The sequence below is a fragment of the Atractosteus spatula genome, chromosome 11 (assembly GCF_055471065.1).
Source record: "Atractosteus spatula isolate fAtrSpa1 chromosome 11, fAtrSpa1.hap1, whole genome shotgun sequence".
Classification (NCBI taxonomy): domain Eukaryota; kingdom Metazoa; phylum Chordata; class Actinopteri; order Semionotiformes; family Lepisosteidae; genus Atractosteus; species Atractosteus spatula.
In genome coordinates, this window is record NC_142716.1 from 30,312,495 (window position 1) to 30,335,196 (window position 22,702).

The following is a 22,702-nucleotide window of genomic DNA, read 5'->3' on the forward strand; positions in this document are numbered from 1 at the left end:
CGGAATTGTATTTAATCTTAAAGTTCGTAAAGCCTTGAAAAGCTTCTAAAGGACAATGGAGCTCTTTATCATTCTAAAGCTACTGTGTTGTGGGCATCAGAAATACCCACGGCTTGCAAATGAAACAGATTATAATGTGTGGGTCCTTGTAGTGCTTTTTGATTCTTTTTAATACATGATATAGATTCAGAGCTCCATTCTGTTTGGAGATCTGGTTAAGCAAAGAAATGTCACAAGCTCTTTGGCAGAAGAGCTGAGCTGGAGTACAGCACAGAGCATGGCAGCTCTTGAAAGAGCACTTGGTCACAAGGATGTCAACCAATTCACATGCCCATGTGAACATGGAGGGGATGACCTGGAAAAGGATCGGCAGAGAGAACAAATTTATAAACCACTGTGTCAAGTAGAGTTTCGCCATAGATCAAATCATCTAGCATCTAGCCTTGAACAAAACACTTCAGACATACTGTATATCAATCCCATGCTTCTCTGAAGGCCATTAATTAGCTGAGCTTGATCTTGTGAACCATTTTCCATTAAGAGGATTAAAATTGCCCTCCAGAGTAAACAAACAGAACCTCCAGGGAGGTTCGATAGCATTTCAAAGAGCACAGTTTGCTGTTACTTCACATTTTCATTGAGGGACCTACTGTATTCATGTTACTTTTTGAGGGAAAAGGTGCCACGTGAGCTGTTTTGGGGTAATCTGAAATATTTACTTTTACCATAGAAGCACTGACTCACAGAGAGCTGTTAAGAAACAATCATATTGATGATAGCCCTCCACACAAGGGAATCTGTTTAGAAAATACAGACCCACTAATCAATCATATATAAAATGATATGTGTAACCATAGAGATGCTTCAGAGTATGTAAATAATGGGAATATTAAAAACAGCCATGTTCTGAGTGATTGATTTGGCTTGGAAGTCTGTTTATGAATTCAGTGGCAGGATGAATTATACTCATAAAGTTATTGAACCCAGTATGAGTAATTGTGTTTCGGCTATTTTTACCACCATGTTCAGAGCTTACTTCCGTAACACTCAGCCGAGTTAAAAAACACAACAGCTCTGACAATCCAAGCTCATAAAAAAATATTCCTCTTCTCTGCAGCAATTTGTGAAACCACAAGGAATGTTATACACCTGGCAAAAATACTGGAAAGAGAGTCTTGAATCAGCCTTCAAGTTACAAAACACAACTGGTTGTGAGGAGTAATTTCGAACTGGGTTATTGAGGGTGGTAAAAAAAAGAAAAGTGGGTGATTCGACCAGTTGAATATGCTACCTGAATCCTTTAGTCCAGATATCGTTGGCTCAGGTCTGGAGTTCTGACAGCTGGGAGCCCCAACCAAGGCCGTTTGAGTCCTCTGAGGCTCTCTTGCTCTTTCATCCCAGGACCATAAAAGCAGGAGTGGATTTCATTCATGCTGAAGGTGCACTCCTCAGCTGGGAGATGCACAGCAGCCATTATCCACCAGCAGCCCCACTGCAGAGCAGTCCCAGAGGAGAAGGGTGAAATGTCTTTACCTAGGGAGAACGTTCGGCGGCCAGATTGTGCAAGTGCAGGGTTTGACACCAGAGCTGTTAACACCACTCTTATGAACACTGCCATAAGATCTTTATACCAGGTAGTGGGGATCTTGGATGGCACCTCCTACTACACTGTTGCCAGTACACAATTCGATTCCTTTTTTAAAACAAAGGGCATGGTGAAAGGAGACAGGGGCATTGAAAAAGGTCATCATGGACGTGTAGTTTTGCCACTGTGTGCATTGCAGCATTTGTGAGTACCATTAAAATAGTGCAACTCAGTCTGTCCTTGCTCCTTTCTGTCAGTTGTAAACTGTTTTTCTTATCTTTTAATTTCTCATTTCCATCCAGAACAATACTTCTCTAGCTGCCCATTGTAAAATCACACCTATTTTGGTTTTGATTCTAATTGAAGGCATTCATTTATCATCTTCTGTATTTCAGTTGCATGAAAACCAAATAAAAATATGGAGAGAAAAAAATCACAGAATGTATTTCCAGAAGCACATCTGGGCATTTATGGCCTTTTTAGTTGCCGAGGTTTGTGGGACCCAGAAGAATGTGATCTAATGTGGTTTTCAAGCAGATACAAGGGATGCACCCCAAACCTGAAGATCTGAAGACAGCTGAAATATAAATCCTAGACTAGTCGTTCAGAGGTACCCTTTATATAAATATCTATAAATATTTAGTCATAAATAAGTGAAGGAGGTAGCAGCATTTTCAGTCCTAGATGGAAACATTCAGGCTAAATTAAATTAATTGAAATAATGACCAGAGGCTTTGACTTTATTTTCTATGCAAATTGATGCATAAACAGCAGCCGAATGTTCCAGAGCTGCAGGAAACCCTGTCAATTACAGAGGCTGATTCCCTCAACACCTTTTGCTGTAGGAAAAAGATCTGAAATGAAGCCCTTCAACTGTCATAAATTAAATTAGACCTGTCATCGTACATCTGCAAAAGGACTAAGATTTCTTTAATAGAGGAATATTTTAAGGTTGGATATGAAAACATCACATTTTAACTTTATTTTGCATTATAGCTTGGGGTGTTCTGGATATTTAACATTAAACCTGTTTTAGATGGGCTGGGAATCCAATGTCAAACCAAATGGATGGAAAAGTACAATTAATAAAATCATGATTATTTATGAGGTTCTATAAAAGACAATAAATGATAATAGTATAACTGGTTTTCAAATTCTAGCTACCCTGGAAGATATCCAGGGTAGCTAGAATCCAGCAGCCATATCACCCTGCAACTCACAACTCACAACTGGCAACTCACTGAAGCTAAGCAGGTATGAGCCTGGTCAGTACCTGGATTGGAGACCTCCAGGGAAAAACTAAGGTTGCTGCTGGAAGAGGTGTTAGTGGGGCCAGCAGGGGGTGCTCACCCTGAGGTCCATGTGGGACCTAATGCCCCAGTATAGTGACGGGGACACTATAGTGTAAACAGGCGCCGTCCTTCGGATGAGATGTAAAACTGAGGTCCTGACTCTCTGTGACCATTCTGTGTGGTCTCTGTGGTCATTAAAAATCCCAGGACGTTTCTCGAAAAGAGTGGCCTTTACCAATCATGGCCTCCTAATAATCCCCCTCTATGAATTGGCTACATTACTCTGCTCTCCTCCCCACTGATAGCTGATGTGTGGTGAGCATTCTGGTGCACTATGGCTGCCGTTGCATCATCCAGGTGGATGCTGCACATCGGTGGTGGTGTTGGAGGGGAGTCCCCATTACCTGTAAAGCGCTTTGAGTGGAGTGTCCAGAAAAGCGCTATATAAGTGTAAGCAATTATTAATTATTATTATTATAGTATGAAAGGTATAAAGATATTAAAAGGCCATTTTGCTCGTCTTGCTCATTTGGCTGACAGGTGCTTATTGGCCTGAGGATCTGATTCAATAACAGAGTAGTGTGATCTGGACACTCACAATCCCTTTGTAAAGCCTCGCTTTCCTACTTTCACACACTTCTACATGCCTAAATAATTCCGTATTTGACCTCCCTTTGCTCTGTGAGACCTGTATATGTGTCAGTGGAAATGTAACCGATTACCAAACTACTGTCACTGTAACATCTCTCAGGAAGTAACTCCACTGCACACAAACACATTACAGTGCTACTGTACACACAGGACCCACACAGCACTTTGGAACACCAGAACAGCCAAAAAGAAGAAGAGGCTGTTCAAACCATCAAGCCTGCCTGGCTTTATTTATTTGGCCAGTATAAACAATAAGAAGAGAACTAGTCCCTCTCCCAAGTATGAAACCCCCTTGAAACCTGTAAAACCTATCCCTAACCTGTACAGTATGTCTTTGGGAAGTGGCATGAAAAAAGAGAGCTCAACAAAAATATCCCCCAATTACAGGGAGAACATGCAAACTCGTCACAGAGACGTGCCCCTGCCAGGAATCAAACCTGGGATCCCGGAGCTGTGAGGCAATAGTGGTATCCACCATGTCACACTACAGCTCACAACCCTTCCATGCTTGAGTGCAGCTGTCACTATTAAGGTACTGGCTGCTGGCAACGGTGAAAGTTCATGTGGAACAATACTTCTGTTAGGAACAGTACCTGATCCAGTCAAACTTGTTGTATTTGCTCCATTTTTTGCCATCATAATATTATATGATTCTGACAATGTGATTGGTTATAGATTACAGGATTCTGTCAAGTCTGGTATAATCTTCACAGTGACTACAATACACATAATATCCTTGAAGGTAGCTGTGACAAAGGGCTGATTCACACCCTCATCCCCTGACTACCGTTGAGATCTATGATAAACTGCTTCACCCGCCCATCAGGTGTCCTTATCCTGGAACAAATAGCTGTTCTCTTTGGCCTTCTTGTATTGTGCATATCATTGTATACAAGTTAATCTATTAATATTATGTATTTGTCTTGCTGTTCTGAAATCCACGGTTTTGTCCTTATCCATTTGTTCCATCATGGTTGTGTCAGTGTTACAAAGCCTGTCTCAGTGCTGGTTTAAATGGGGGCTTCCTGTCCATCAATTGGAGCTGGCGGATGTATTTTAACTGGTGTAGTAAATTAGTCTTTGTCTAGTCTTGTCTGAGGGTTGTTCTGTGTGTGAGTGTAGCACAGCCTGGTGATTGTAAATAGTGTAGGAGTGAAAGTGCAGAGTGGCCAGAACTGTGGAAGTTGGCTTGGAGGGTCTTGGGTTCAAGTATTGGGCTGGACGGTTGTTAAAAGGTGCCATACCTGTGTGATTGTAACATATCCTGGTGTTATAAATTGGTTGGAACTGCTATTAGGAATTTCCTCAAAAGGTCTTGAATGTTTCCTCTTGTTGCACAAAAGTAAAAATATCTTTTTTTCTGGACCTGTGTTTTTATAACCACTCCTGGATTTACTATCAGGTGGTTTTGTTATAGTAGAAACAAAATGCAAGCTGATTAAAACACGATTATTTTAAATTCTTGTAGATCTAGAATATTATAGTTTATATAAAATGTAAATCTAATTTGGCAAATCCACTTAATAATTTCTAAGGAGTCTTTCTGTGCCATGCTCTGATTTATATATAAATGAATGTCTTTAAACAAATCAAAGCAACACTCTTAGTAGCTGGGTGGCAAGGTAGTGCAGTGGTTAGTATTGTTGTCTTGCAGTGCTGGGGCCCTGGGTTCAATTCCAGACCTGCAGTACTATCTGTGTGGAGTTTATATGTTCGCCCTATGTTAACATGGGTTTCCACTGGGTGCTACAGTTTTCTCCCACAGTCCAAGGACATACTTGTAGGTTAACTGGCATCTAGGAAACCAGATGGCACTGGTGTGTGTGTGTGTCTGTCTGTCTGTGCCCTGTAATGGACTGGTATCTGGTCCAGAGTGTACCCCAGTACCTTAGGCCCACTGCTTGCTACATAGACTGTGGCTCCCCTGTGACCCTGAATTGGATGAAGTGGTTAGAAAATGGATGGTTATGCTCTTAGTAGCTTCTTAAGGATAGACTCAGCAGCTGATGTATTTATTTCTATTGATTTTTTTATATAGTTTCTTTGTTAATGACTTTGGGATTTAGAAAATGATCTCTCCCATCTCATAATTGTCCTGTAGGATGATTTTTAACTGTAACAGAATAATATCAACATGAAGAAACAGAACTGTTTTAATAAATTCCTCGTGTTTCTTCTAATGTGTCAGTTTCTGTCTTTATCAGTGTAGTCTGCAGGGACCCTGGATTTAATGTGACAATCCTCAGCGGGGATACACACTTATAGCACCAGTGACATCATCGTCACCAGGTGTCACATGCCCTAGGAAGCCGTAATGCAAGGGGCTGCTCTGTCACACTTCTTAAATATCAGCTGTCAGATCAGTGGCTTGAAACTGAGGACCCTTTTCTGTTGTGCGCTCTTTTGTGTCTTTTGTTCAGCACTGTCAGTCTTTTTAATCAAATCCACTATCAGCTGACAACAAGTGATGAAATTGTTCCCATTCTTTAACTGTAAGAAGGTAGAGGACACAATGACTATCAAATGTGTGAAACTGAAACTGAAATGTATCTTTTATCTACTGTTTATCTGTGGGGTAGGCAATGAAAACATCAGTTTCCACTTCTCCCAAAGAAGAAGGCATTTCAACCTGCATAAAAATACAAAGGTTAACAGTACATTGGCAATCTGGAAAACACCATGTTATCATTTTTATCACATTGAACTTTTACTTAGATGTGTTATATGTTTTGTTTATTGAGATTTTAGATCTAAAATATATTTAACCAGCTAGATGTGTCAAATGGCCTATCCTCATTTGTAACTGTTCCTGAGTTCTTAAAATGATCTCTGTCATACCCCCCAATAACCTTATTTAAAACAAACCATACACTGTTCTATGTGGTGTGGGATTGTGGGATCTGTCAACATCAGAAGCTCTCCTCCCAACAAAACAAATTGTCCTGTCTTTCTACGGAAGACTGAGGACATCCCACAGGAACTGACACAGATTCAGGATGACTCCAGACTTGAGGGCTGTGATATACTGAATCAAACACAGTGTGATGACTGCACTTTTAAATTTTGATTCTAGCAATATTAAAAACAAGCAAGAAAAATATTTACTCATGTATCTATGGAAACCACTGTCTTAAATCATTGTTGTTTCTTCCCAGAAAGGTCCCGCCAATGGTCGTCTTTTGAAAAGCCTTTGTTTTAATCACTCTGGGAAGAACATGTCTGTTTCAAAACAGTGGGTGTTTGAACAGTTTGTGAAGTGATTACCCATTTGTTCCAGGCTAACTAATGATGTTGGAGGGGCCGTCAGCCAGGGAAGAAATAGACTCCCATAATATCACCACAGCTAAAAAAGCTCCCGTCTAGGCAGAGTGGAAGACCACGGCACGAGCTACAGTTTAGTCAATAAAGCCTGAGCCCCCCTTTAAATGCAGAGTTGTCCTTAACCAAGCTACCAGTCCTATTTTGGACAGAGGGGCTCACACACCAGTAGCGATACCAGCACAAATATAACAAGCATGGGCTGGGTGGCTAAAAGTGACTCAGTCTATTTAAATAGCTCCACATTAAAAGGAATTTCACTGTATTAATTACACCAAGTGTATCCACCAATATTGTTCCATTTTATAGCAAAATACAATTTCCAGATGGTTTATTTTCCCCAACATTATCATGGCTCTCCCTGAGGCACTTCAAAATTATTGTTCTCTACAGCTAAACACTGTTAACTCTACTCATTTAATTACATCTTTGTATTTCACGTTAGTGTCTTTAGTATCTAGATATGATTAAGATGGCCAGCAAATCACAATTTACCAGTCTTCAGAAAATAAGAAAGATTTAAGTTTGAGATTAAGGATATTGTAAGCATATATTTGGCACATGTAGTCTTTTTTGGGAGTAAGACAATTCACATTTTCAGTCAGATTGGGAGTTTTGTTTTTATTTACAACTTGCCTTCAATATCTTGCACATAATAAATAGAAGCATGACTTTGAGTGCTCTAGGAATCTTGGTCCACACTGACAAGTGTTCTGAATATTCAGCACTTTTGCTGAAAATTCAGTAGACAAGGGAATCAGTGGGGGATCAAGGGTGATGAATAGCTTTTCTTTGAAACACACTTTCCCCTTTTCTAAAGCAACAAATAAAATCCAGAAGTAAATATTTACAGTATGCTTCCTACTATTTATTCACTGCTTTTTAAATCACATTATTGCCTAACTCCACATACTGTCAAAGTGTTTGTATTCTGACAAGGAATGTCAATTCCTGCCAGCACATCTTTATGCTAAACCATTTACAGTGAGGATATCAAAGTGCTAAGGGTTTTAGGTTTCGGTATATTAGCCCTTCCGGTCAGCTGTGTCCTCTGAGAGTCAGCTCCTCTGTCAGCGATGACTGAGTCAATCCAGAGCTCAGCTGTTATCTTTTCGGGAAGCCACCAGTTTCCAAAGCATGTGTCAGTGAACAATTAAGCTGAACCAATATTTCAATATTTACAGGCGCTCTTAGCAAACATTTTCCCCTGGTTTGAGATTTCCTGTCATTTAGAAGAATAATTCTGGGGGTTAATTAAAAAACAGCAACGCTAGAATATAAAGTGAAAGGGACTTTTTTAAAATCTAAAACCAAATACCAAATTTTAAAACCAAATACATCTTCCTTAACCAATGCTGTATAATTGACGCTGTATACCATATAATTTTCAAATGTGTTGGTACAGTATGTTTTCATATGTTAGGACTTTGTTAAAGAGCTACCACATTTGGTCAAAACTACCTTACTTATAGAACTGAAGATTGAGACTCTTAGGGTACAGGGAATTGATAGGTATCATCTACCAAAATCTTTAACAACAGCACCTTATTATTGTTCTGTATGTCTATTTGCAGAAGTAGATTGTGAAAGACAATTAAAACTTGCAGAAGCATTGGGTGAGCTCTGACAGTTTCAGTTTTGAAGAGGGCTTTCTTATTTCTGTGAAACGCTAGTCCCATGTGCAAAAACAATGTGCATAGTTTACAAGTGAGTCACTTCCATCTTCACCTGTCAGGGTTATTTTCCAGTAACTATGTGACGGAATTCAGATCATATCATTGCGTGCAAGATGTGTGTTTACTGGACATGGAGACAAACACCAGCGTCGTCAGTCACTGTGTAACCAACAAACCCAGTTTTCCCCATCGAGGACTCAAGCTCTGGGTCTGAGGCAGGAGGAGTGACTCTGATCTCCGTACCTGACAGCGGGTTGACACGAGCTAAGGACTGCTCTGCTCAGAGATCGAAGAAGGGCAGGTAGAGCAGTGAACCAATTAGAGTCAGGAATGCAGCTGTGCTGAGTGATGATTGCTCAGTGTTGGGTGAGGGAGGGAGGGAAAGGAAAGTTGGAAGAGAGAGCAGAGTGACACTGGCAGACTCTCTCACGCACAAACAAGCATGGCTGCGAGGATACTGAAAGAGCTTCTTGTTCCTATTTATGTACAGTTCTCCAAGGACAAGTACATCATGGAGGGCACTCCTGAGAAACTCCGCAAGGAACTAGAGGAAGAGCTCAAGCTGAGCAGCGAGGAGCTGCGGAGTCATGCCTGGTACCATGGAGCCATTCCCAGACAGGTAAGCAGGCACCTCAATAGAACTGGGAATCATGCTACATGGCAATGCCGCTGAGAGTTTGGACAGGCAGGTTTATCATGAAAGCATACTGTTTATAACTGCAATAACACCACAGGGAAAGCAATACATTAGCTGTAGCTGAGGTTTTAAAAGCTAATGTGCAGGTAGTCTTAGGATAGCTCCCTCTGTACATGCTTGCAGTTGCTGAGGTTATTGTTTCTGTTTTTACAGTGATGTAACCTGTAGATAAAGATCTGCTAGTTTTACTTCAGAGCTGTCATCTCATACAATATAAAATATTTACCGAAGTTCTCTCTGTTATTTGCTGTTGTTTCTGTAACAAAAATGCCATAAATTAGGCTGAAGTACAGCATAATGCCTTGTGCTTGTATAGAAAACAAGCTTCAGTTTCTCATTATGTCAGTTTACTGTAGTTGCCGTACTAAAGTTGGAGGTGAAAAAGGAAGTTTAAGTTTCACTGTTGAATTGAACTTTTTCAAAACTTGCAGTTTCATTACCAATAAAATAGCAACAATTTATATAGGACAAAATGTTTCCAAAATAGTGCGCGATTGTAGTTTTTTTTGGACTGCAATATCTACCCTTTTTTAAAAGAAACTGCAGTTTTCCCTTTTAATGCTTTCAATAATATAGAAGGTCTGTGCGTGACAGAATAGTTTAATTTTCCTTATACTGTCACAGTGACAATTTATTGACATTAATTAAGTATGCCAAATGATTTCTATTTTATTGTAAACTTTTCATATCCATTATGAATTTTAGAAAGAAAAGATGCATTTTCATACTGTATTTAGCATTTATTGTTTTTAATATATGATATATAAAGTTTCCCTTATATTTTAGGGAAATTATACAATTATTTACTTAAAAACAGAAGTTGAGAGTTATGTTGTGGTTCATTATCATATAGGAACAGAACCTCTCTGGCTCTTAAATTCTTAGCTGACTTGATTGAAGTGATTGAATTCAACATTTGCTTTACCTCCTATAGCAGCATTTCTAGCTTGTAGTCCAATCTTAGAAGTTAAACAAAGCTCATCCTGGTCAATGCTTGGATGACAGACCTTCATGGAAACTAGGTTGTTGCCGTAAGTGGTGTTGATGGACCAGTAGGAGGCGATCTTCCCTCTGGACAACGATTTTCAAACTATTGCCCCAGTGTGGTGACAGGTGACACTGTGATGTAGGAAACAGAAGAAATGTTAAATTGAGGTCCTGGATAACTTATCGTTAAACAATTTCATTATTACACATCCCATGGCACTGTTCATATGAACAGGGATCTTAAACTCTGTGTTTCTGTGTTCTGGCTAAATCCGTATTTAGGCTTATTCTGTCTGGGCTTTTCAAGATTCCTCCTTAGGCAAAGTGGTGAGGCAGTTTCTCACTTTTCTACCTAATCTACTATACAGTTGGTGTGTTGGAATAGAATGACTGTTGTACTGTATGTCAGCCAGGATTAGAATGATTAATGATTAAATCGACTAATTATTTGAGTACATCTGACAATAAATCTTGGCTAAAATAAATTAGAGAATGTATATTAAAGTACATTGCATGAAAGGGGTATATTTTTTCTGTATAACATTTAATTTTGTTGTCATGCCTGGAGAAAAGAAATACAGGACTAGCTTTGTGATTGTGGCTTACACCACCACATTATTATAAGTTGCATATCTTATTAAATGAGTTATTATTTTTACGTAATCAGTCTGATGATAGGGATCAAATAATTCCTTTAGGTCTTCCTGGATGTCAGAGAACGGAAAAAAAATGTTCATTTCATAGTTACATACACTATTTTACACTGACTTCCCAAATTTGTTAATTTAAAAGGGAAGATTTGAAATTAAAGACTTAAAACTCCCAAAACTACTAATCTGGGTCCCACCATTCTTAATTTGGGATATAATGAGGTGTAATGCAAAGGCTACAGGCTGCAGGTTACAGCTGCATTCAAGATCCTATTGATTGTCATTATCCTCTGTTGTGGATTTACAGGAAGACATGAGTCAGTTAAAAAAAACAGAATATTCCTCTGCTGAAAAATGACTCGCAGACAAAAGTTTATTTTCATTAGAGACCATTGTGTTTTTTAAACTGCTAAAATAAATAAACATAGATGACGCTTGCAGTGATATTACCACTTGTTTAAAGCCAAAAAATAGAATACAACTTTGGAAGTCAAGAATCTGTAAACCTGAAAAAAAAAACAAAGCAGGCACACTGGGCTTTGTGAAATTCTTATTTTATTAACTTATTTAAAATACAGCTTAAAATTAACATTCCAAAGTATAACAGTTGACAGCTGCTGAGGGTGTCGTGTTTTCTTTGTGTGAGGAAAAATGAATGAGTTGCTGGGAAGAGCTGGGAGGTTCACTCTCCTATAAAAAGGCTGGAAAGAACATTAAGTGAAATATCAACATTTCAGGTGTGTTGCAGCCCTCTAAAAGGATCATCCAGTAATTGTTTGAAAATAAGTGCATTCTGGAAACCATTGTCAGCAGTTCCCTGTCTAACCAGTCTAAAACTGGTTTAGGCAGATTTCAAACAGAAGTAAATAGTCAAAAACCAAAGGAAAAACTTTTAAGGTGTAAGCAAACATGATAAAAAAACACAATAGAGAAGCCAGTGTTACTTTAGCATAACCTTTCACTCACATTACGAGGCAGATGCACAGAACAAGGCTCTAAGCCCTTCTGTTAACATGCATTATGAACATGCTCTAATCATTCAGTTAGCACAGATTGATGGGTTAAAATGGGATCCTTTTTAAAAATGTACTTAACTTTTCACCTACTGCCTTGGACTGTTAAGATGTCTCATTCTCTGTGAGCACAAAAAGACTGTAAATATGTATTTGGATGAATCAATAATTTGTACTGCAACATTAAAAGTGCACCTGCATTTGGCATCATCAAATGTGTCATTCAAGAGTGATGACACACCATGCGATCAGACAGACCACCTCGGTAATTTCCATAGTTTCCTTTTATCTCTGAGGCAAACTAAAAGAAAATGCAAATGTTTGAGGATGCTAATTTAGCAAAACAACAAGGGAAATGAAACAAAAAGATTTTTATGGGCAATTTTAAATGTAGTTTTAGAATTTAAGCTTTACGTGGAGAGTAAAAAACTGAGGTAATCTCCATAGTATCTCTCAGATTCAATTTATGAATCTGATCCAATACCTTCCTTGTTAAGAAATGGGACACACTTCATGTCTTTGTAAAATTTATATACACTATTATATATTTGCATGTATTTTAATATACAATATAAACCATCAAATTATATTTTACAGTCTACTAGTTGAGGATTTCAGCGTTTTTTCAGTTTTTTGTGTAATTATTTGTAGCTGTTGGGATATTTCTGTTTTTGTTTCACTGCACTAGAAACTAAGTTTAATTATTGTTTACAAAGTTATTTATTATGGGAAGTTACACAGGAGTTTCACAATATCAGGGGTTCCAGTGTTAGAGAATGCCGGGAATCGCAAACCACCAGACTCTCAGCCCTTAGCAGAAAACCTTCACTCTCTTCTGACCTAGGAAGGGAGGGTTTCCTCTGAAGCTGTCATACCTGCTTTCCCTGTTGGGTTAGACAAAGAGAGATCTACCCACGCTCCTACTCTTCATCAACAGGCCTTGCTGTTCCAATTTCCTTGAACAAAAGTCTATTGTAATTTAGCTTTCCCTTCTGCAGTGTGCATACAGCTTGCTGTTTCATTTAAATAATCTTGACTAGGATTACCAGTTTTCTAGAGCTGAAATCTGTGACAAGGGTGGATGCTTATTACATCTGGTGGGTGTTTATGCTCCAGCCATGGGTAGGAGGGGGGTTCTTTCTAACTGTAGTCTCACTTGGAGGGCTGGAAATTTCTTCTGGGATAACACCTCCTCACCATGTCCAAGTGTGTCCTATAACTCCATTACAACCAATACTTTCTCTTATGAATTTCAAACTAATATTGATACATAATAAATTCTGGGACAAGTTCTGGCCAGGGGACTACAAACTAAAAATTGGAATTATCTCAGCAAAACGAGGACAACTGGTCAGCCAGTGCTGTAATATACTGCAGTTAATATACTGATACATCTACTCAAGTCTGCCTGATGCAATACAAAAGCAGTATAGGAGCTGGTTCATATATATTATGTACCTGGAATTTAGTCTGAATCTGACTTTGACCTTTAGCTTTTAGCTTTTCATCAGTTATTATGAAGTGTACGTAATTAAAAAAAGCACAATGGGTCTGACAAGCTTCTGCAGGCAACACAGAGTCTGTCTTCACCTCTGCTATTGTAGTACGACCAGAGATTTTTTTATTTGTCAAGTAGTGGCCTTTACATGAACCAGTCCTCTATTGAGAATTTGTGGATCAAAATTAATTTCTTTTAATTTCGGCAGACAAAAACCCACAGGTGTCAACAGCCCCCTTCTGCCACAGCTCATTTTGCACAGTGTCGTCTTCCCACGACATCATGTTGCTACTTAAGAGTCTCTCTTTCCCCATGATTTTTGTTTGCTTAAGGATATTAGACTGAAAATGAAATGAATGTTTATTTTGCAATGAAGGACTAAAACTCTATAATTAGAAGCATCAATGTGCCGACTGATATATTTTTTTTAAAACTGGCAGTTCCCTATTTAAACGTGTGAATGGAAAACCTGTTTCAGACAATAACCTCAAACACGTTCCCTGGTCATGTTTGCTTACAAAATTAAAAATAAAGTTTACCTATAGCATGAAGGCTTAAGGAGAAAATTAATACAATATTGCTTTTGTGTCCTGTTTGATAAATGCGTGGGCAATTCGCTAACCAGGCCTTGTTATATTAAAACTAGCAGCTTTGACAGGCAGATGATGCACCAGCAACAAAACATCGAACAAAGTACACATTGCAAACTACATAGCTAGGTAGCTTGTGCCATACTCCCACCACTCTTTATGTAAAGAAGTGCCTCCTATTCTCAGATTGGTTTGTGCTTCACTGTTGATACTGAAGACATTCAGTAGGGTTGAATTTAGGGTTGATTTTGACAATGCCTTTGAGCATTTTGAGTACTCGGTTCAAACCAGGCACATGTGTCATTGAAGCGGGAAGGATTTGAGCTTGCATGGGGAGGCCATGGATTTCAACCATCACTCAGCCACGGCTACATCAAAATCACACGTTCAACATGGACACACTGTATTTGGTGACTTAGCCAAATCCTGATGTATTCAGCCGCTCTGAGGAATGATGTGCCACCTCTACACCAGCTACAATTTTGTTCAACGGAATGGGCACTCTAATAGCTCTTTTCACGCAGAGACAATAAAAGAAAGACAATAAAAACATTGACAGAAACCATTAGCACTGCATATAATCCACCTCCTAAATATCCTGAAGAAATGAACTGTCCTGACACTCCTTGAAACATTTTGTTTGTACCAGGCTTCCTGGTACAGACTGAATGGAATTGATGTGATGTGCTACACCTAAAGACCTCCTGTATTATCCTATGGGTTTCAGTCACGTTCAGGGAACCATTAGTTGCACAACATGACAAAATAGTGAAAGTCTGATTCTTGTTTGGTTACTAGTAAGTTATTTACTCACATCTTTCTCATAAGAGCTCAGGGAATCTGCTTCAACAACCTGTGATTTTCACATGTGTAGTCTTGGTTTGTTTTTCACTATCAAGCTTGAAGAAGTTCACTGGACTTGCTTTGTTATTCCATGTTGGTTTGTTTCCACTTTGCTCAAAACTAAAACTAAAGCCTGTTTGTCATTGTAGGACTGTCCTCAAAACCTGTCAACATAGCTGTTTGCTCTCTGTTTAAGTGGTGAAACTGCAGGTCATGTTCTGAATAAGATCTTACTAATTCATTGCACAGATTCAAGCGTACATTTGTTTGTAACTCCCTCATAGGAATAAAAAAGCCACAGGTTTCTTCATCAGACCACAGATTCTCAAGAAATGGGTGTGATTTTAGTACCGTTCATGCCAGAGCTTGTAGAAAATATCTGGTTATACGACTCACACTTCACTTCAGGCGTAAAATCACGAATATGGGTTACTGACCTTTAATAAAGATCTGAAGATTCCCTTTGCATCAGTGCTCCTCAACTCCATCTTCCAGTGTTCATGTTCTATTCTGTTCTGTTTTTAAAGCTTCTTTAATGGTTGAACCTCAAAGTTCCATACTACTCAATAAGAAAAGATGTCTTGTACAGTACATCTACACGGAATAAATGATTGCTGCCATTATTGATTGAATGACATCCTTATACAACTGACTGTATTGCAGTTCAGAAGGCTCACTCTCATTTTCAATCCAAAAGATTACGATGGAAAAAATGAAAACTAAAAGGCCTTAAATGAAATTGTGTATTTTGGTGTATGTTTGTTTTTGCAACCAAACATAATTCTTTACAAAATGATTTGTGTTATTATAAGGTAGGAATCTAAGATTCCTAAACGTTTTGAGCCTAGTCTCTAGAAGAGTTTTATTAAGAGCACAGGCTCAGTCTGCTGATTACAATAACATGCACTTACTTGGAAAGAGCTACAGAGTATCTCTTTTTATTTCCTGGTTACAGGTTGCAGAAAACCTGATCCAGAGGGATGGAGATTTCCTCATCCGGGATTCTCTATCCAGCCCTGGGAATTATGTCCTGACATGCCAGTGGAAGAACATCCCCCAGCATTTCAAGATCAACAAGAAGGTGGTGGCCATGAATGAGGCCTACTCCCGTGTACAGTACTTATTTGAGAGGGAGAGTTTTGACAATGTTCCTGCCCTGGTGCGTTTCTATGTGGGCAACCGCAAGCCAGTGTCGGAGGTGGTGGGCGCCATCATCTTCCAGCCCATTAACCGTAACCTCCCGCTGCGCTGTCTGGAGGAGAAGTACGGGGTGACCGTGGTCAAGATTGAGCCGGATCAGAAACCTCAGTCATCCAAGAGACTGAGCCTGAACATAACAAATGGCCACTCCCAGGACCACACACTCACCAGGGGAAACCTCTTAAGGTACATGCGTGTCGCCAAAATGGTGGACTTCTTCACAGGAGATTAGTAATGATTACAGTTCGTCTGTGTCTTCATTAAAAAATGTTGTTGTCTTGGAGAATTTACTTGTAGAATGTGTCCAATATGACACTAATTTATATACACGTCTACTTAAGTTTAAATATAAAATAAAGGGAATGCATAGTTTCATACCTTTTCTGTACAAGAGACCTTGAGTGGTGTGAGAAGCTATGAATAACCACTGCTTTCCTGTTAAGTCCTCTCTTTGAATGCATTCTTTGGAGAATTCAGAGCCCATTATTACAAAATGAGAAACACACATTCGTATTTTATAACAACTCTTAACCTAGTTCATTCGTACACGAAGTGTGTTTTCCATAAACCATATCTGTAACTGTGGAGAACAACTCCATGCTATATATGAATGTGGTGTATTGTGCCAAAAGCTGAAATTATAAGTTCCTTAATTTAAATTACAAGTCTTGGAAATGACAGATTGCATTTCTGTTTTATTTTTGCACTGGTTTTATCCTGCCTGCTGTTCAGTGCAGATGAGATTTGCTCAGAGCAACTGTACCAGTAAGTTTAAGAGCTCTTCTTCTTCTTTATTCCAATAGAAACAAGGACAAGTGTGGAAGCCAGCCTGCTTGCCTCAACCATGTGCAGGAGAGGAGACGACCACTGAAGACTCATCAGTCAGAGAGCTTTCTCCCCCTCAGTAAGTGTAACTGTGCTTTCTTCTTTACTTATGCGAAAGAAATGAGGTTTGACAAACCTTTTTTATAAAATAAACTTTTCAGTAGGATGATTTTCTTCCCAGGAGATGTAGGCGTAAATTTATTTAGGACTGCATGGATCTTTGTTAAGTAACCCTTTACTAGGAAATCATACAGGAAAGTGCATAAAATCATTAATCTTTTTACGGGATTTCTGAATTTAATGGATGCCTTAAAAAGTAAGAGCTTAGTTCTCTATCTAGAACACCTTGAACATTTTCTATAATCTAGTGATATGATATCTTTGCTGTTAAATACTACTATTTTGCATGTTAAAGAGATGAAAAGAATACCATCAAAAACAGCTTTGAAAACACAAAAGTATATTAATATTTATAATATTATGATTTCAAAGTAATTGCTCTGTTGTCTATTAAATGTAACTGGAAGGTTACACAGTCAAACTAAATTCTTCAGGTGTGACATGGAAGAAACCTCATTGAAAAGAAAAGCTAGTTGGTTGATTAATAGATAAATGCATTATGAATAAAAGTTGAAACAAATTACATAAAGAAAAAAATATCAGACGCCGGAGAACAACCATGCCACCCTGGATCTGAACTCTTATCACCTGGCGATGGAGTCAGTGGAGGATGGAAATGTCAAACAGACTATCCTAAAACTACACATAATGCAGTAAGCATGCAAAGGAACAAGTAAAGTTTATTCCATGCTGAAAAGAAAAGAAAAGAAACACAATGTTTCGGCTGTGGAGCCTTCATACACCCGAAGAAGGCTCCACAGCCGAAATGTTGTTTCTTTTCTTCTCTTTTTAGCATGGAATAAACCTTTGTTTCTTTGCAACCTGTGCATGCTGACGCAGGTACTTACTTGAACTAATACAGTAAGCATGTTGATCGATATGTTAATTTAACTGCTGGGTTGTTGTTCTTTCAAAATAAAAATTTTAACAGAATGTGTTATCTCTGTACATAACTCATTGTGATTGTAGAGGTGTATGATTGATTAGAGCGCATGAATAGCCAAAGTAAATGGAAGAGCCTGAGTAATTTGCACACGGGATGCCTGCCTGGGTGGGTATTACCTGCTGTGAGTAATGGATTCAGTCTTCTGTTCCCCAGGCTCCAAGCCCCAGCCCCAGCTGATGGAGACGCAGCCCAGCCCAAAGTCCCCTGTGTTCAGGACAGGAAGTGAGCCGGCCCTGAGTCCCACCGTGCCACGAAGAATGACCTTCGAGACGCAGGCTGGAGAGGCCATCCGGGGGTCCGACAGCCAGCTATGTCCCAAACCACCGCCCAAGCCGAGCAAGGTGCCATCCCTTCGGCAGCCCTGCTCCCCCCCCCTCCACTCCGCCCAGCAGCAACACCAGCCCGAGGTCAACTACTGCGAGCTCACTCCCTGCAGCCCTGCGGAGTGGGAGAGACTGGCCCACATGCAGACGCCGCCGTTCTCCAACAGCTATGTGGACAGACTGAGGACGGAGGAGATCAAGAAGTTCAGCTATGGGACGCCGGAGAACAACCATGCCACCCTGGATCTGAACTCTTACCACCTGGCGATGGAGTCAGTGGAGGACGGAAATGAGGAGGAGGAAGGAGAGGTGGGGTGTGAAGGGGAGAGCAAGCAGGTGGTGGAGAAAAGGATGTCCTTCAGGCAGCCGGTCTTTGAGACAGTGTCCACGTTCAGGCCCAGTGACTACCAGTCCAGGCTGCTCCCCTCAGAGAACAAGCCCCTGGAGATGACAGTGCTTAAGAAGGCCAAAGAGATGCTGGTCAACAAGGATGTTAAGACCATTGCCAGGCACATCCTTCAGGCTGACTGCCAGGTACCGTTCTCCGAAGACACAAGTTTGATAGTTTCTAGGTTAGGTTTAAAGTTTTGGAAACAGATTCTATTGGAAATCTAAGAGAACAACTGTTAGTGTTGTTAACAGATGAGGCAACAGGAAAGAAAGAAAAGGAATGAAAGCAAAAGTAGAAAAACAAGCGCAGTAGAGGGAAAATGTACTGAAATAAGGGCTGATGTTATGTAGGAGCCTGTCCTCTTGCATGCTTGAGGTTTTAAACACATGCATAGGCTGGAAAGGAACAAGTAGTAGGTTTATTCCATGCTGAAAAGAGAAGAAAGAAAACACAATGTTTCTGCTGTGGAGCCTTCTTCAGGTGTCTCACACACTCGACGTGAGTCACCCGAAGAAGGCTCCACAGCCAAAACGTTGTGTTTTCTTTCTTCTCTTTTCAGCATGGAATAAACCTATTATTGTACTTGTTCCTTACTAAAACTGTATCTTAGTGTCCATTGCCATTTAAATGATAAACTAATTTAAATATGTATTGCTCATGCATAGTATGGAAAGGTGTACTTCAAAATACCTAGTCATGCGTATATTATTTTTAAATCCATATTTTCCTCTGTTCAACTAAGCTGGGCCTAGTTTTACTTGAGGAGGCTTGTCAGTATTGAAATAACTGGATTTCCAAAAACACAACCGTGTCTTGTAAAAATATTTAAAAAATTAAGAGGAGTGCATTCAGTTAAAACTGGAGAAACCGACAACACATAGGATATAGCTTTCACAAAAATACAGAAGGCATGTATGCATTGTGCTAAAAATAGGGTAAATGACCAAGTAAAGGTCAGATTATAAGGAGGTACCGAGTTCTGAGACTGACTAAATGTTAATGAACTTGATTTTGGGTTATGAAAGTGTAACTTTTTTACTGCAATTAAATTGAATATATTCTCTACAAAGATTCAATAGCATCCTGCCCTACTATGTTTAAGAACAGATGAATAGACAATAGAGCTGGAAGAGTGGCATTCATAACTGGGCACAAGTGAGCTGAAGCAGGAGCCAATTAAGAAAGTAATGATGTGGGAGGCTCTTGTGAGTCAGTCAGCTTCACAAACTTTCTGGCTCCCTGCTGGGTGGGGAGCCGTCTGTGTCTGCCTGGGCAGAGATCTGCCACACAGTAGAGTTTCAGTGAGGCAAATATTTTAATTCACTTTACAGCTAAAAAACATAAACAACTACCATTCTGTAAAACCCATGACTGCATGTCTAGTCATCCGGAAAACATCTTTATTAGTGTTCGAATTTGCAGCCAGAGCTCAGGGCCTTATAATTTTTATTTATTGTGCAGTGTATAAGTTATTCAGTGTTAAAACTGGCACACAAAAAATAACCTCAAATCTGAACTCCCCATTTTAAACAGTTGTGAATATATATAATTTTAGTTATATCCTCTTTTAGTGAAGTTTGGATATATGTTGTATTTTAATAGGTATTATAACTTTGTATTATGTTTTTCCTTAGTTTACCAGATAATACCTCATAATACAACTTGTGTGTTTGCCAGGTTACTAGGATACTGAATGTCTCTGAAGAGGTCAAAGGGCAGATGGGAGTGAACTCTGGCCTAGAACTGGTTACCCTGCCCCATGGTGAACAGCTACGGCAGGACTTAATTGAAAGGTAATAATCCCGCTTTAAACGTAAAATGTGTAGCCTAAAATGTGTTCTCCAATGAACTGCTCAACAGCATGGCTATTTAAAGTCCCCTTTTGAAGTGCAGTCATTCAATATACCAAAATTACAAATCTCACAAATCTTCTGCTGGATTGTTTATTTTTTGCTTATTTTTCAACTATGGAATATTATGCATCCATTTCAGGTTTCAATGACAATTCCATATATTATCCCAAAGAGCAAAGCACCTAAAATAGTAGTGCTAGCTAGGGTCAGAATAAAGAGACAAGGAATTAATATGTAATTTCAATGAGCTATGTTAAAGTAAACACCAGGTGTTTATCATCCTTCCTTTAGCTTTACATTGTCAGCAGACACGATGAAATGATAGCAGAGCCCTATACTCTGACTTTATTATATGAGGTATATGACAGGAGTGCAGCTCATATTACTAACATTATGACCTAATTGTATTAAGTAATAGAACAATTTAAAATAATTGATATAAAAAAACATTCGGCTGAAATTTCATCCTGCATCCTTATACCAGCAACACAAGTTGTGCTGACGAATGAGTAATTGTTTTTAGGAGCTACAGTTCTAATGGAGCTATAAAGACTGCAGAAGGATGATTTAATAGTGCTGATCTCATGTTGTTTGCTAGAAATGGAATGAAGGGTACATGGAGATAATTGCCACAGTATTAGAGTTTAGTTTACATGTTGAACCCCACAGGTCATAGGTCACTGCAATTTAGGGTGTTTCAGGAGATGACTGCTCCAGGCATGTCCACTGAGAATGTGTCCCAAGGGATGATGTCCAGCTGGACAATCCCTCATGCGGGCGGCTCAGAGAACTCTGTATTGGACAGGGTTTGTTAGAATTTTTATTCTCTTAATTGAGATCATTATCCAAAGCAACTTACATTAAACTGAGTGAAAGAAAAATTAACAAAAGTGGAAAAAGCAAAAAGAAATCAGGCAATACAAAAAAAAAATACAAAATACGGATTACGATATGGAATTTGTTTTATATTACTGAAATGAATTGGAGGCTTTAAAAGTGTAATAACACTTGCATTCCATGAGTTTGTATACAGTGTGAAACGGCTGGTGATATTTCTCCTTACGAATGGGCTGATGCTGTATAATACCATTATCTCTGTGCAGCAGATTGACTCTTTCTACTCTTAAAGCTCCTAAAGCCAGAATTCTTTGTTAAGCATGGAGACTTATCCAAGCGCAGTCTGCAGTAAATGAAAAGGCAGGCCACTTCATTGTGTGACAGCACCCCCTGCAGGCCGTGCAAGTGCATTGGGGTGATCAGTATCTTTTTGGGTGCATAAGCATGTTTTCATTCCTCCCATGCTGCGTTGTAGTCGACAGATTTTAATGAAATTTAAGAATAATTCTAACAGCGGAGGCTTGAAAGGAAGTGATCATAGATAGATAATACTTTATTAATCCCGTAGGGAAATTGATGAAGAGTTGGCACACAGAGTGTCGAAGGGTCGATGTATACTGGGGCTCGAACCGGGGACCTTTTGTGCGTTAGGGAAACGTGATAACCGCTACACTACAGAAACCTAATGGCGTGCCTGTGCGTGTTAAGAGAAAGAAAAAGTGACAGCTCTCCGTTTCTGCTTCAGACACAACACAATGGCCATCGGGGTGGCAGTGGATGTCCTGGGATGTACGGGCAGTTTGGATGAGCGGGCCGCCACGCTGAACAGGATCATTCAGGTTGCCGTAGAGCTGAAGGACTCAATGGGAGACCTCTTTGCATTCTCTGCAATCATGAAAGCCCTGGACATGCCACAGGTAAGGGGGAGGAGGTGAAGGGAGAAGTGACCGCTTGGCTTCTGGGGCCTTAAAAACCATCTCTCTGCACAGCTACTGGAGGGTACAGCCATATTCGAACATGTTTCGAGGACATGTAACCTGTCTGGTCTTTTACATTAATTTGATGTTTTAGATTGTAGACTCCTCTATTAATATCGGTTTTACGCAATACAACATTTACTGTATGTATAAGAATGCAACTAGTGGTTCCAGCAAATTTGATGTATTGTCCTTAGAATACACATAATCCCCATTTTTGCCCTTTCCATAATACTACATAGTGACAACAGGTAGGCATTTCCTAATTAAAATATGGTTTAAGAAATATTTACTATTCATGGACACTTCTTGCAGTATTTACTGGGAAACGTGCGTGACTAAAATCTTAAACAGTACCTTCAGGAATGGGACAGAACTGGGTGAAGACAACAGCCTACTATTAATCACAGCAAATAACCTGGACATTTAG

General features: G+C 39.4%; 1 protein-coding gene across 5 annotated transcripts in view; it reads left to right on the top strand.

The window, feature by feature from the left end:
• The window catches only part of bcar3 (BCAR3 adaptor protein, NSP family member), a 125,001-nt gene that overhangs the window by 99,325 nt on the left and 2,974 nt on the right, over window positions 1-22,702 (top strand). For all 5 annotated transcript variants that reach the window (XM_088928364.1, XM_088928362.1, XM_088928363.1 and 2 more), the window contains 6 exons: window positions 9,013-9,141; window positions 15,756-16,186; window positions 16,804-16,904; window positions 18,045-18,748; window positions 20,283-20,398; window positions 22,041-22,212. In XM_088928364.1, coding sequence (XP_088784490.1) covers window positions 9,013-9,141; window positions 15,756-16,186; window positions 16,804-16,904; window positions 18,045-18,748; window positions 20,283-20,398; window positions 22,041-22,212 — 1,653 coding nt within the window. The remainder of the gene's footprint in view (window positions 1-9,012; window positions 9,142-15,755; window positions 16,187-16,803; window positions 16,905-18,044; window positions 18,749-20,282; window positions 20,399-22,040; window positions 22,213-22,702) is intronic.